This window comes from Pectinophora gossypiella, chromosome 17 (assembly GCF_024362695.1).
Source record: "Pectinophora gossypiella chromosome 17, ilPecGoss1.1, whole genome shotgun sequence".
NCBI lineage: Eukaryota > Metazoa > Arthropoda > Insecta > Lepidoptera > Gelechiidae > Pectinophora > Pectinophora gossypiella.
In genome coordinates, this window is record NC_065420.1 from 9,798,477 (window position 1) to 9,810,761 (window position 12,285).

General features: G+C 40.3%; 2 protein-coding genes across 3 annotated transcripts in view; both read right to left on the bottom strand.

Annotated features, from left to right (window-relative positions):
* LOC126374664 (GPI ethanolamine phosphate transferase 3) overlaps positions 1-12,285 on the bottom strand; it is a 387,485-nt gene that overhangs the window by 304,244 nt on the left and 70,956 nt on the right. The gene's annotated exons all lie outside the window — the stretch shown is intronic.
* On the bottom strand, positions 759-9,519 carry LOC126374682 (uncharacterized). Its single transcript, XM_050021398.1, has 2 exons — positions 9,353-9,519; positions 759-3,170 (listed from the first exon to the last, which is right to left on the bottom strand). The coding sequence occupies exon 2, from the start codon at positions 2,756-2,758 to the stop codon at positions 1,382-1,384; it is 1,377 nt and encodes a 458-aa protein (XP_049877355.1). The 5' UTR covers positions 2,759-3,170; positions 9,353-9,519; the 3' UTR covers positions 759-1,381.

Here is a 12,285-nt window from a genome sequence, read left to right on the forward strand (position 1 = left end):
CTTCCTCAACCGTGTCTGCGCCTCCATTAAGATCATCAACATAAGAATTATTTATCAGTAACTTCGCAGCCCTGGGAAAACGTTCCTGCTCATCAGCAGCCAACTGGTGCAAGCAACGTATCGCTACAAAAGGACTCGACTTAAGACCGTAAGTATTTGTAGTAAGTTCAAAAATCTGAATGGGATCAGCTGGACTTTCCCGCCATAAAATCAATTGATACCTACGATCCTGGGGATGGATCCAGGTCATCCGAAACATCATCTTTACATCAGTGGTAAACACCACCCGAGGTAAACGGAAATTTAAAATAATTTTAGTTATATCGTTTTGTAACCTTTCTCCCGAATACAAACAGTCGTTAAGACTAACCCCAGTAGTTGTCTTAACACTACCGTCGAAAACAACCCGAATCTTATCCGTATCACCAGACGTTTTAAAAACACCATGGTGCGCTAAAAAGTAATGTTCCTGTTCCGAATTAATATCAAACTCCGAAAGTTGCATATGTTTTAAATGAATATATTCCCGAATAAATTGAACATATTTTTCTTTGAACTTAGGCTGAACCCGCATTCGCCTTTCCAAAGCCATAAACCGCCGAATAGCAAACTGCGTGGAATCACCCAACTCCGCGTGATTAGGTATCAATGGCAACCGAACCATATATTTACCATCCGAACACCGAATAACCGAACCCGAAAATAACCGCTCACAATCAACATCGCAAGGATCCCTAATTTTAACATTGGGCGGCTCCTCCGACTTCCAGAACCGCTCAACCGCGTCCACCAATGAGACACCCGAAAAAACATCAATATTCCGATTCCGACAAACAACATTATTATTATTATAATTGCCCCGTAATGGCCCGAAAATAGCAAAATCAAATATTGTATCAATGGCATAAGGTCCACCCGGCCGTAAAGTGACCTTATTCCCTTCTACAATTTCACCGAGAATATCACAACCGAAAATAATATCGACCTTCGATAAATGTCCGAAACCATCATCCGAAATACGTAAATTATCCGAAATACCGAGCCGACTAGCCACATAAGTGGTAGGAGTTTTCAAAACAACCGCATTAACCGATAAAAAAATATTATTTCTTTCCGACCGAAAATTAATAGTAACAATATAATTACTATTCGAAGCGTGAGTGCCACCTACACCCAACAAAGGAGTCACAGAGTAATGTTTTTTCAAACCGAGTGAATTAACAAAATCGCTACGAACAACCGAAACCTGTGAACCGAAATCTAATAATGCCCTTGCCTTAACAAGCTCCCCATTACCCGATAAAACATTAACAATAACTGTAGGTAAAATAACATTATCTTGTAAAGTAGGCATAGAAGAAACATTACTCTGCGCTAATTGCTATTCCGATTGAACAGAATAACCCGACGGCAGCGCGTGACCGACAACTGCCGCGCTATCCGCGCCCGAACAACAAGCGAAACCGCCCGGCCTCACGTCGTGCGCCTGACCGGGGTGGCCAGACATCACAGTATGCACCATACGCTCGTTACGGGTGCTCTGATTAAAGTTTTTATTATATGAATTATTATTTTGAACGTGTGCACCTTTTGCCGTCCGAGCACTAGGCTGCATATCTAACGTACATATTAATGTATGGTGACCGAGGTTACCACACCGACCGCAAGGAACATGACGGTTACAAGAAGACGCCGAGTGTTGGCCGAAGCATTTGAAGCAAAGCCCATTATTGCGTATCCACATTCTACGCTCACCAGAAGACCCGTTTTTAAATTTATAACAAATGTCAATATCATGACCCGCGATTGAGCAAAACGCGCACCTATGTTTAGCGTCCGTGCTGTACGGAGCTACCGAAACCGAATTAATATTTTTTGTTTTGGGAACCTCAGAATTAATGCAACCTGTAGTCGTTGTTTCAAGCAAACTACACTCATTTTGTAAAAATGTCGTTAAATTTTCAAATGTTGGTAAATCACACCTTAATCCGCCGTACTTTTGTTCGAACCGAGTCCTAATGTCAATAGGCAATTTAGACAAACTGATATGCACAAGCATATAACACCAGCTGTCCACAGGTAGACCTAATCCTTTCAAAGCCCGAGTCGACTCCAGTAACGGGTTCAAAATACTCGTACGCAACGTATTAACCTTTTTCAATACCGGAATATTCAAAATACGCGATATATGCGTGTCCGCGAGCAAGCGTTTGTTGTCATACCGTGCTTTCAGAAGCTCCAAAGCCGTATCAAGAGATGAATCCACCATAGGCAAGTGTTGTAACATTGACCTTGGTTCCTTTTGCAAATGAGAGAACAGGTAATGAAACTTCTCGGTTTTTGAAATGTCTGTACGAGACGACACTAGCGAATTATACAAACTTATAAAACTGCACCATGTAAATAAGTCACCATCAAACGTTTGCAAATTAATTTGCGGTAGGCGAGCAAACGGCGCACTAGTGGTAGGTATGTAAGTACCCTGTGAGTGTGGATGCTCCGTAGCCTTGGCTTCCAACTTGTCATATTGTAAAGTTGCGCATTTATATTGTTCGTCGTACTTTGCAACTACTTCCGAATCGGTTACAACCTCCAATAAACATTCATAGGCCTCCGTTAAGTTATCAAAATGAGAAGTTAACTTACGTAACCGCGCTAATTTTACACTTGAGCTAAACTCCGATGAATCAATCATATCAATTGTATTTAAAAACCAATCGCATTCTATTTTGAATTTTACTTCAAACTTTTTCGCCATGTTGAATTACCTATTTTATTCAACAACGAAATAGGTACCTACACAAAAATAGAAAGTGGCGCGACACAACCGAAAAAAACCGAAATACGCCGAAAATACAAATCTGTACCTATAAGTACACCCGAAATAAGATAAAATAAATCCGAAATATTGTTATTTTAACCGAAATAACACCGAGAAAATTGTTTAGAACCGAAACCGAGCAGAGGTCAGTGACCGAAACCGAAAAAACCGAAATACACCGAAAATACAAATCTGCACCTATAAGTACAACCGAAATAAGATAAAATAAACCCGAAGTATTGTTATTTTAACCGAAATAACACCGAGAAAACTGTTTAGAACCGAACCGAGCAGAGGTCAGTGACCGAAACCGAAAAATCCGAAATACGCCGAAAATACGTATATGTACCTATAAGTACAACCAAAATAAGCTAAAATAAACCCGAAATATTAGTATTTTAACCGAAAAACCACTAAGAAAACTGTTTTTAATAGGTAAATACCGATAAATAAAACCGACCGACCGAATGTCACGTGACCTACCATCCGAGCGACAAAGGACCAAAATATGTTCGTTAATTCCTTCGATAACCAGAGCTAGAGACTAAATCCATGGCTGGTAAGGTGGTCAGTGCAACACAAATCTATACATAATCACAGCATGAAATAAGAAGGCCACCAACCTGACTGCTGCTGCGCCGGGCTCCAAACCACGGGACCGAGATACCTATACCGCCGACAGTTCCTTGTTGTATTCACCAACTTAACACTCAGCTGAGTTGAATTAGGTATTGTCCAACATTAATAACACAATTTCCGATAGATTAAACAGTTTCTTCACAATAAATTCACAGCAAACAAATTATCCGTGGTGAACCCCGTGGTCGGCGCGAACAGAGTGACGCCATATTGGTTTCGACCAATAGCGTGGAATGCCGCGGCTCGCATAAGTCGAGGCGGCAGATTCAAATTTCAGCCATGAGTATAGTTTGCGTGCACATAATCCTCCCCCCCGAACCAAGGCCTGCCTTGGTTATCAACCAACCAAACCTATGGTAACCTACAAAGCTTCGACACGGACCGAAGCAGAATTCCGTTCCCTGTCCTAACTTCTGCTACGCGCGTAACCGAATCCGAACCAGGTAAAAGACGCAAAATACGAGCGTGTTTCCACTTTAGAGGAGGATAGTTGTCCTCCTTAATCAAAACTAAATCACCGACCTTAGGAGCTTCAGAATGCGAAGTCCATTTTGTACGTTGTTGTAACGTATGTAAGTATTCATCACGCCACCTAGACCAAAAATGCTGAGTAAGTTTTTGAACTTGGTGAAACCGTGACAACCGACAAATATTTACTTCCTCGAACGGACGTTCAGGCAATGCTACCAGAGGTTGACCGATAATAAAATGTCCGGGTGTTAATACTTCCAAATCCGAAGGATCCGCACTCAAAGGGCAAAGCGGGCGAGAATTCAAAACCGCTTCCACCTTGGTAAAAAATGTGGTTAACTCTTCAAAAGTAAGCCGTCTCTCACCTAGAACTCTATTCATGTGAGTCTTTGCAGACTTAACTGCCGCTTCAAATAGTCCACCCATATTTGGACTACTTGGTGGGTTAAAAAGCCAAGTAATATTACTTTTTACTAACTCACGTTCTAAATCCGCATGATGACCCTTTAAATATACATAAAGATCTTTTAGATATTTATTTGTCCCGACGTAGTTTGTTCCACAATCGGATCGCATCAAAGACGGTATTCCTCTCCGCGATGTAAACCGAGTAAAAGCCGCAACAAATGCCTCAACCGACAACTCCGAGACCACCTCTAAATGCACTGCCTTAGTGCTCAGGCAAACAAAAATACAGAGATAGCATTTTAATAACCGAGCATTTCGTAAAGAACTGCTTTTTATCATAAACGGTCCGGCAAAATCAGTACCGACACCTTCAAATGCACGAGAACACCTAACACGATCAGGAGGCAAGTCCGCCATAAAAGGCTGGTCTAAACGAGGCTTAGCCTTAAAGCATTGCACGCACCGAAACGTGACAGTCCGTGTCAACCGACGAACAGAAAGTATCCAGTAAGTCCGAGATAAAATGGCCGATAACGCATTGGAACCGACGTGACAATAAGTTTTGTGGTAATATTCCACCAAAAGTAACGTAAATCTATGTTTACTTGAAAGTAAAATAGGATGACGAGCTGAATAGGGTAAACCCGAATGTCGAATACGCCCTCCAACACGAATCACTCCGTCACTATCCAAAAACAAGTTTAATTTCCTTAAAGAATCTCGTATAGGTTTCCCTAACCTTAATGCCGAGATATGTTCATTAAAATCTGAATCCTGAACCGACCGAATTAAATAATTTAACGCACTACGACGTTCCGAAACCGAAATATTTTTACCGAAATTACGACGACACCTTTGCCGACAATTTTTAATAAACCGAAAAACATATGCCGTGACATTAACTAACTTGTCGAACGAGCTATACCGACCGAATAACAAATCTAAAGTTTCATTACCGACAACGATATTAGTAACGTGTTTCGCACGTAGTCCAGGTAAATCCATAGGAACTTCAGTCCTATCACTAGGCCAAAGCTCACGTGGTTGACAAAGCCACTCCGAACCCCACCATAGAGGGTGCTCCACAAGTTGAGCCGCGGAGGCTCCCCTAGATCCAATATCTGCACAGTTCAACCCACTTGAAACATGTCTCCACTGAATTGGTAAGTTGGCATTTTTAATCTGAGAAACTCTGTTGCCTTGAAAAACTTCTAATTTGTGTGGGGGTGTCTTTAACCACGCCAACACGATGGTACTATCACACCAACCAATAACTTCCGAAAATTCAATAGAAAGCTCACTCAACGCAGAGAAAACGTGATGTAGGAGAGAAACAAGAAGTACTGCGCCACTGAGTTCTAACTGTGGTATAGTCATTTTGCTTTTTAGGGGGGCAACCCGAGACTTAGCTATCACTAACCGAACCGAAACTTCTCCGTGAATATTCTCCGACCGTAAGTAAACTGCAGCCGCGTATCCCAACGACGACCCATCGCAAAAACCGTGCAAAGAATAACTGACGTCATTAACAGACTTCAAGCACCGTGGAATTGAAATTCTCTGTAAATTCGGTAGATCCGAAACAAGATCATTCCACTTCTTAACCAAGTGTTCAGGGGCTGGAGCGTCCCACTCCACATTCTTAGCTCCGTCACTGAGCAGCTCTTGTAATAACAGTTTGGCTCGAAAAACCACCGGACATATCCATCCCAACGGATCAAAAAGTCTAGCCAAGGAAGAAAGTATACTGCGCCGAGTAACTGGCGACTGTTCCGAAGGTAAATTATTTACCCTGTACGTAAACGCATCCGATGAAGGGTTCCACTGAATTCCTAAGACCTTAATAAAACCGAAAGTGTCTTTATCCTCAAAACAACGAGGTGTCTCGCAGAAATCCTCAGGAAAATCAGCGAGGAGCCGAGGTTCATTCGACGACCACTTTCGCAGCTCATAACCTGCCGTCTTCATCAGCTGTATCAACTCGTCTCTAATTTCCTGTGCTTCCTCAACCGTGTCTGCGCCTCCATTAAGATCATCAACATAAGAATTATTTATCAGTAACTTCGCAGCCCTGGGAAAACGTTCCTGCTCATCAGCAGCCAACTGGTGCAAGCAACGTATCGCTACAAAAGGACTCGACTTAAGACCGTAAGTATTTGTAGTAAGTTCAAAAATCTGAATGGGATCAGCTGGACTTTCCCGCCATAAAATCAATTGATACCTACGATCCTGGGGATGGATCCAGGTCATCCGAAACATCATCTTTACATCAGTGGTAAACACCACCCGAGGTAAACGGAAATTTAAAATAATTTTAGTTATATCGTTTTGTAACCTTTCTCCCGAATACAAACAGTCGTTAAGACTAACCCCAGTAGTTGTCTTAACACTACCGTCGAAAACAACCCGAATCTTATCCGTATCACCAGACGTTTTAAAAACACCATGGTGCGCTAAAAAGTAATGTTCCTGTTCCGAATTAATATCAAACTCCGAAAGTTGCATATGTTTTAAATGAATATATTCCCGAATAAATTGAACATATTTTTCTTTGAACTTAGGCTGAACCCGCATTCGCCTTTCCAAAGCCATAAACCGCCGAATAGCAAACTGCGTGGAATCACCCAACTCCGCGTGATTAGGTATCAATGGCAACCGAACCATATATTTACCATCCGAACACCGAATAACCGAACCCGAAAATAACCGCTCACAATCAACATCGCAAGGATCCCTAATTTTAACATTGGGCGGCTCCTCCGACTTCCAGAACCGCTCAACCGCGTCCACCAATGAGACACCCGAAAAAACATCAATATTCCGATTCCGACAAACAACATTATTATTATTATAATTGCCCCGTAATGGCCCGAAAATAGCAAAATCAAATATTGTATCAATGGCATAAGGTCCACCCGGCCGTAAAGTGACCTTATTCCCTTCTACAATTTCACCGAGAATATCACAACCGAAAATAATATCGACCTTCGATAAATGTCCGAAACCATCATCCGAAATACGTAAATTATCCGAAATACCGAGCCGACTAGCCACATAAGTGGTAGGAGTTTTCAAAACAACCGCATTAACCGATAAAAAAATATTATTTCTTTCCGACCGAAAATTAATAGTAACAATATAATTACTATTCGAAGCGTGAGTGCCACCTACACCCAACAAAGGAGTCACAGAGTAATGTTTTTTCAAACCGAGTGAATTAACAAAATCGCTACGAACAACCGAAACCTGTGAACCGAAATCTAATAATGCCCTTGCCTTAACAAGCTCCCCATTACCCGATAAAACATTAACAATAACTGTAGGTAAAATAACATTATCTTGTAAAGTAGGCATAGAAGAAACATTACTCTGCGCTAATTGCTATTCCGATTGAACAGAATAACCCGACGGCAGCGCGTGACCGACAACTGCCGCGCTATCCGCGCCCGAACAACAAGCGAAACCGCCCGGCCTCACGTCGTGCGCCTGACCGGGGTGGCCAGACATCACAGTATGCACCATACGCTCGTTACGGGTGCTCTGATTAAAGTTTTTATTATATGAATTATTATTTTGAACGTGTGCACCTTTTGCCGTCCGAGCACTAGGCTGCATATCTAACGTACATATTAATGTATGGTGACCGAGGTTACCACACCGACCGCAAGGAACATGACGGTTACAAGAAGACGCCGAGTGTTGGCCGAAGCATTTGAAGCAAAGCCCATTATTGCGTATCCACATTCTACGCTCACCAGAAGACCCGTTTTTAAATTTATAACAAATGTCAATATCATGACCCGCGATTGAGCAAAACGCGCACCTATGTTTAGCGTCCGTGCTGTACGGAGCTACCGAAACCGAATTAATATTTTTTGTTTTGGGAACCTCAGAATTAATGCAACCTGTAGTCGTTGTTTCAAGCAACTCATTTTGTAAAAATGTCGTTAAATTTTCAAATGTTGGTAAATCACACCTTAATCCGCCGTACTTTTGTTCGAACCGAGTCCTAATGTCAATAGGCAATTTAGACAAACTGATATGCACAAGCATATAACACCAGCTGTCCACAGGTAGACCTAATCCTTTCAAAGCCCGAGTCGACTCCAGTAACGGGTTCAAAATACTCGTACGCAACGTATTAACCTTTTTCAATACCGGAATATTCAAAATACGCGATATATGCGTGTCCGCGAGCAAGCGTTTGTTGTCATACCGTGCTTTCAGAAGCTCCAAAGCCGTATCAAGAGATGAATCCACCATAGGCAAGTGTTGTAACATTGACCTTGGTTCCTTTTGCAAATGAGAGAACAGGTAATGAAACTTCTCGGTTTTTGAAATGTCTGTACGAGACGACACTAGCGAATTATACAAACTTATAAAACTGCACCATGTAAATAAGTCACCATCAAACGTTTGCAAATTAATTTGCGGTAGGCGAGCAAACGGCGCACTAGTGGTAGGTATGTAAGTACCCTGTGAGTGTGGATGCTCCGTAGCCTTGGCTTCCAACTTGTCATATTGTAAAGTTGCGCATTTATATTGTTCGTCGTACTTTGCAACTACTTCCGAATCGGTTACAACCTCCAATAAACATTCATAGGCCTCCGTTAAGTTATCAAAATGAGAAGTTAACTTACGTAACCGCGCTAATTTTACACTTGAGCTAAACTCCGATGAATCAATCATATCAATTGTATTTAAAAACCAATCGCATTCTATTTTGAATTTTACTTCAAACTTTTTCGCCATGTTGAATTACCTATTTTATTCAACAACGAAATAGGTACCTACACAAAAATAGAAAGTGGCGCGACACAACCGAAAAAAACCGAAATACGCCGAAAATACAAATCTGTACCTATAAGTACACCCGAAATAAGATAAAATAAATCCGAAATATTGTTATTTTAACCGAAATAACACCGAGAAAATTGTTTAGAACCGAAACCGAGCAGAGGTCAGTGACCGAAACCGAAAAAACCGAAATACACCGAAAATACAAATCTGCACCTATAAGTACAACCGAAATAAGATAAAATAAACCCGAAGTATTGTTATTTTAACCGAAATAACACCGAGAAAACTGTTTAGAACCGAACCGAGCAGAGGTCAGTGACCGAAACCGAAAAATCCGAAATACGCCGAAAATACGTATATGTACCTATAAGTACAACCAAAATAAGCTAAAATAAACCCGAAATATTAGTATTTTAACCGAAAAACCACTAAGAAAACTGTTTTTAATAGGTAAATACCGATAAATAAAACCGACCGACCGAATGTCACGTGACCTACCATCCGAGCGACAAAGGACCAAAATATGTTCGTTAATTCCTTCGATAACCAGAGCTAGAGACTAAATCCATGGCTGGTAAGGTGGTCAGTGCAACACAAATCTATACATAATCACAGCATGAAATAAGAAGGCCACCAACCTGACTGCTGCTGCGCCGGGCTCCAAACCACGGGACCGAGATACCTATACCGCCGACAGTTCCTTGTTGTATTCACCAACTTAACACTCAGCTGAGTTGAATTAGGTATTGTCCAACATTAATAACACAATTTCCGATAGATTAAACAGTTTCTTCACAATAAATTCACAGCAAACAAATTATCCGTGGTGAACCCCGTGGTCGGCGCGAACAGAGTGACGCCATATTGGTTTCGACCAATAGCGTGGAATGCCGCGGCTCGCATAAGTCGAGGCGGCAGATTCAAATTTCAGCCATGAGTATAGTTTGCGTGCACACGCACAATCAAATCATTATACTTATCTAATTGCGAATGGAAAGGGTATATATATATATGTCGTGGCCAAATCTTAGAATTGATCTTTTCATGATGTGCTCGATCATTTCACGAAATGGTCATATTTCATGAAATAGAATATCATTCGTTGGCCACATCGTGATGTAGTTTGGCCAGATCAATGAACACAAAACATTAAACGATATGAGCAACTAAATACATGATTACTTTATGATATGGCCAAACGTTAACAATCGTATCATAAAATTAGTAATATTATCCACTGGTACTGGCGCTGGTGTCGATTATATTTAAAACTTGATTGATATTATAATCGATGAATCAATGTAATTGGACAATTTTCCGTATCGATTACGTAAATAATTTTTAACTTAAGAAATGAATCGACTATTCGTATTTTATTACACCACATGGCATAGACACCACTACATTAAGGATATGGCCAAATGTTGATTGAAATATCATTAAACGTTGACGTTTCAAAGATATGGTCAACTTAAGTTGGCTGGATATATGACCATTGGAAATATGACCATTTCAAGAAATGGTCGAACACATCATGAAATGATCAATTCTACGATCTGGCCACGACTCCTCATCAGCTATATTCATGTCCCATGTAACAGAGAGCCTATTGCCATAAACCGGACACAAATCCTGGAAACCACGTGATATTATATTCAAATTCAAAAATATCTTTATTCAGTAGGTAACATAGTTTCACTTTGAGTCGTCAATTTTTACATAACGAACGTCTCATCCGCCTAAAACTACTGCAACTTCTCACAACCTATATAGCCGGGGAAAAGAAGCTGCAAGAAAAACCTCGGCACAGGGCCCTAGACGTTCTTTTAAAAAAATAAAAGTAAACATAAAATATTGGTATACAATTGAATAATTTAGCTGCCTAATATCAGTTCTCAGACAGTTAATCCCATGCATTCATATCTTCTAAATAATCACTAACTTTATAATAACCTTTTTTGTAAAGTTTTTGTTTAACTACTGTCTTAAAACAGTTGAAAGGCAAATTCTGAATGTCAATGGGAATCTTATTGTAAAAACGTATACATTGCCCCTTAAATGTAGTATCTTATGTATCAATATCAAAATAATTATCTATGATCCAAAGGTGAATTCAAACTGTTAAAGTTAATTTTAATCTGTACCTATTTTATGCAAAACAACTTCTTAGCTCTGACTAATCCCTTGCTAAAGGTGGAATAAGAAAATAGGTGCACTTGATAGGGATTCATGATAATTTGATACGACAAACACTGCTTTTATCTTTTTTTAAATGCATAATATACCTCTTCATCTAAGACCTATCATCATCTCCCAAGCGTTATTTCGCTTTCACGGGGGCCGCTTACCTTACCTGAAGATTTGATAGGTCAGGTTTTTGTACAGAAGCTACTGCCTGTCTGACCTTCCAACTTACGAAAAGAAAAAAGGTTAGGTCATCATACCTCCGAAACGCATTTTTCGGCATTTTAAGTTTTCCCACGATGTTTTCCTTCACCGCTGAGCACGCGATCATTATTTCTGTTCCAAACATGAATTCGAAAATCATTAATTTAGGCTCGTGCTGGGATGTGAACCTGCGACCTATAAATGAAAGTCAAGCGTTCTTCCAACTGGCCTACCACGGCTTTACTAGATTACCTAGGTATATAATTATACTAATAAAAAGATACGAGTAAAGACCCTACTTTTAATTATACCACTAGTTACCATAACGACATTAACTTTATCACTGAATTCTAATCAATCGCTATTTATAACGCTATTCGATTATATGATTACTAGCGACCCGCCCCGGCTTCGTTCAGGTGCAATGCTGAGGAAAAAATGAAATTATTTACGACATCACATTAAAAAGCTCAAAAATAACAGTATTTCTCCACTATTTAATGGATGGTATTATACATAATATAAACCTTTCTCTTGAATCACTCTATCTATTAAAAAACCGCATCAAAATCCGTTTCGTAGTTTTAAAGATTTAAGCGTACCTGGGGAGTATTGCTTTTGTTCTATATTATTACATTAGCTAGCAATAAATATTATTGCTATAACATAATAGTACACAGATCACACCAGAGATTAAAGTCCAACCTCACACCCGGCACCGTTGTAGTCTCGCTTTGTTTTTGACGTTAAGTAAAAAC

What these genes read in the sequence shown, in the direction of transcription:
- LOC126374682 (XM_050021398.1), bottom strand. Translation starts at nt 2,758, where the DNA reads ATGGCGAAAAAGTTTGAAGTAAAATTCAAAATAGAATGCGATTGGTTT.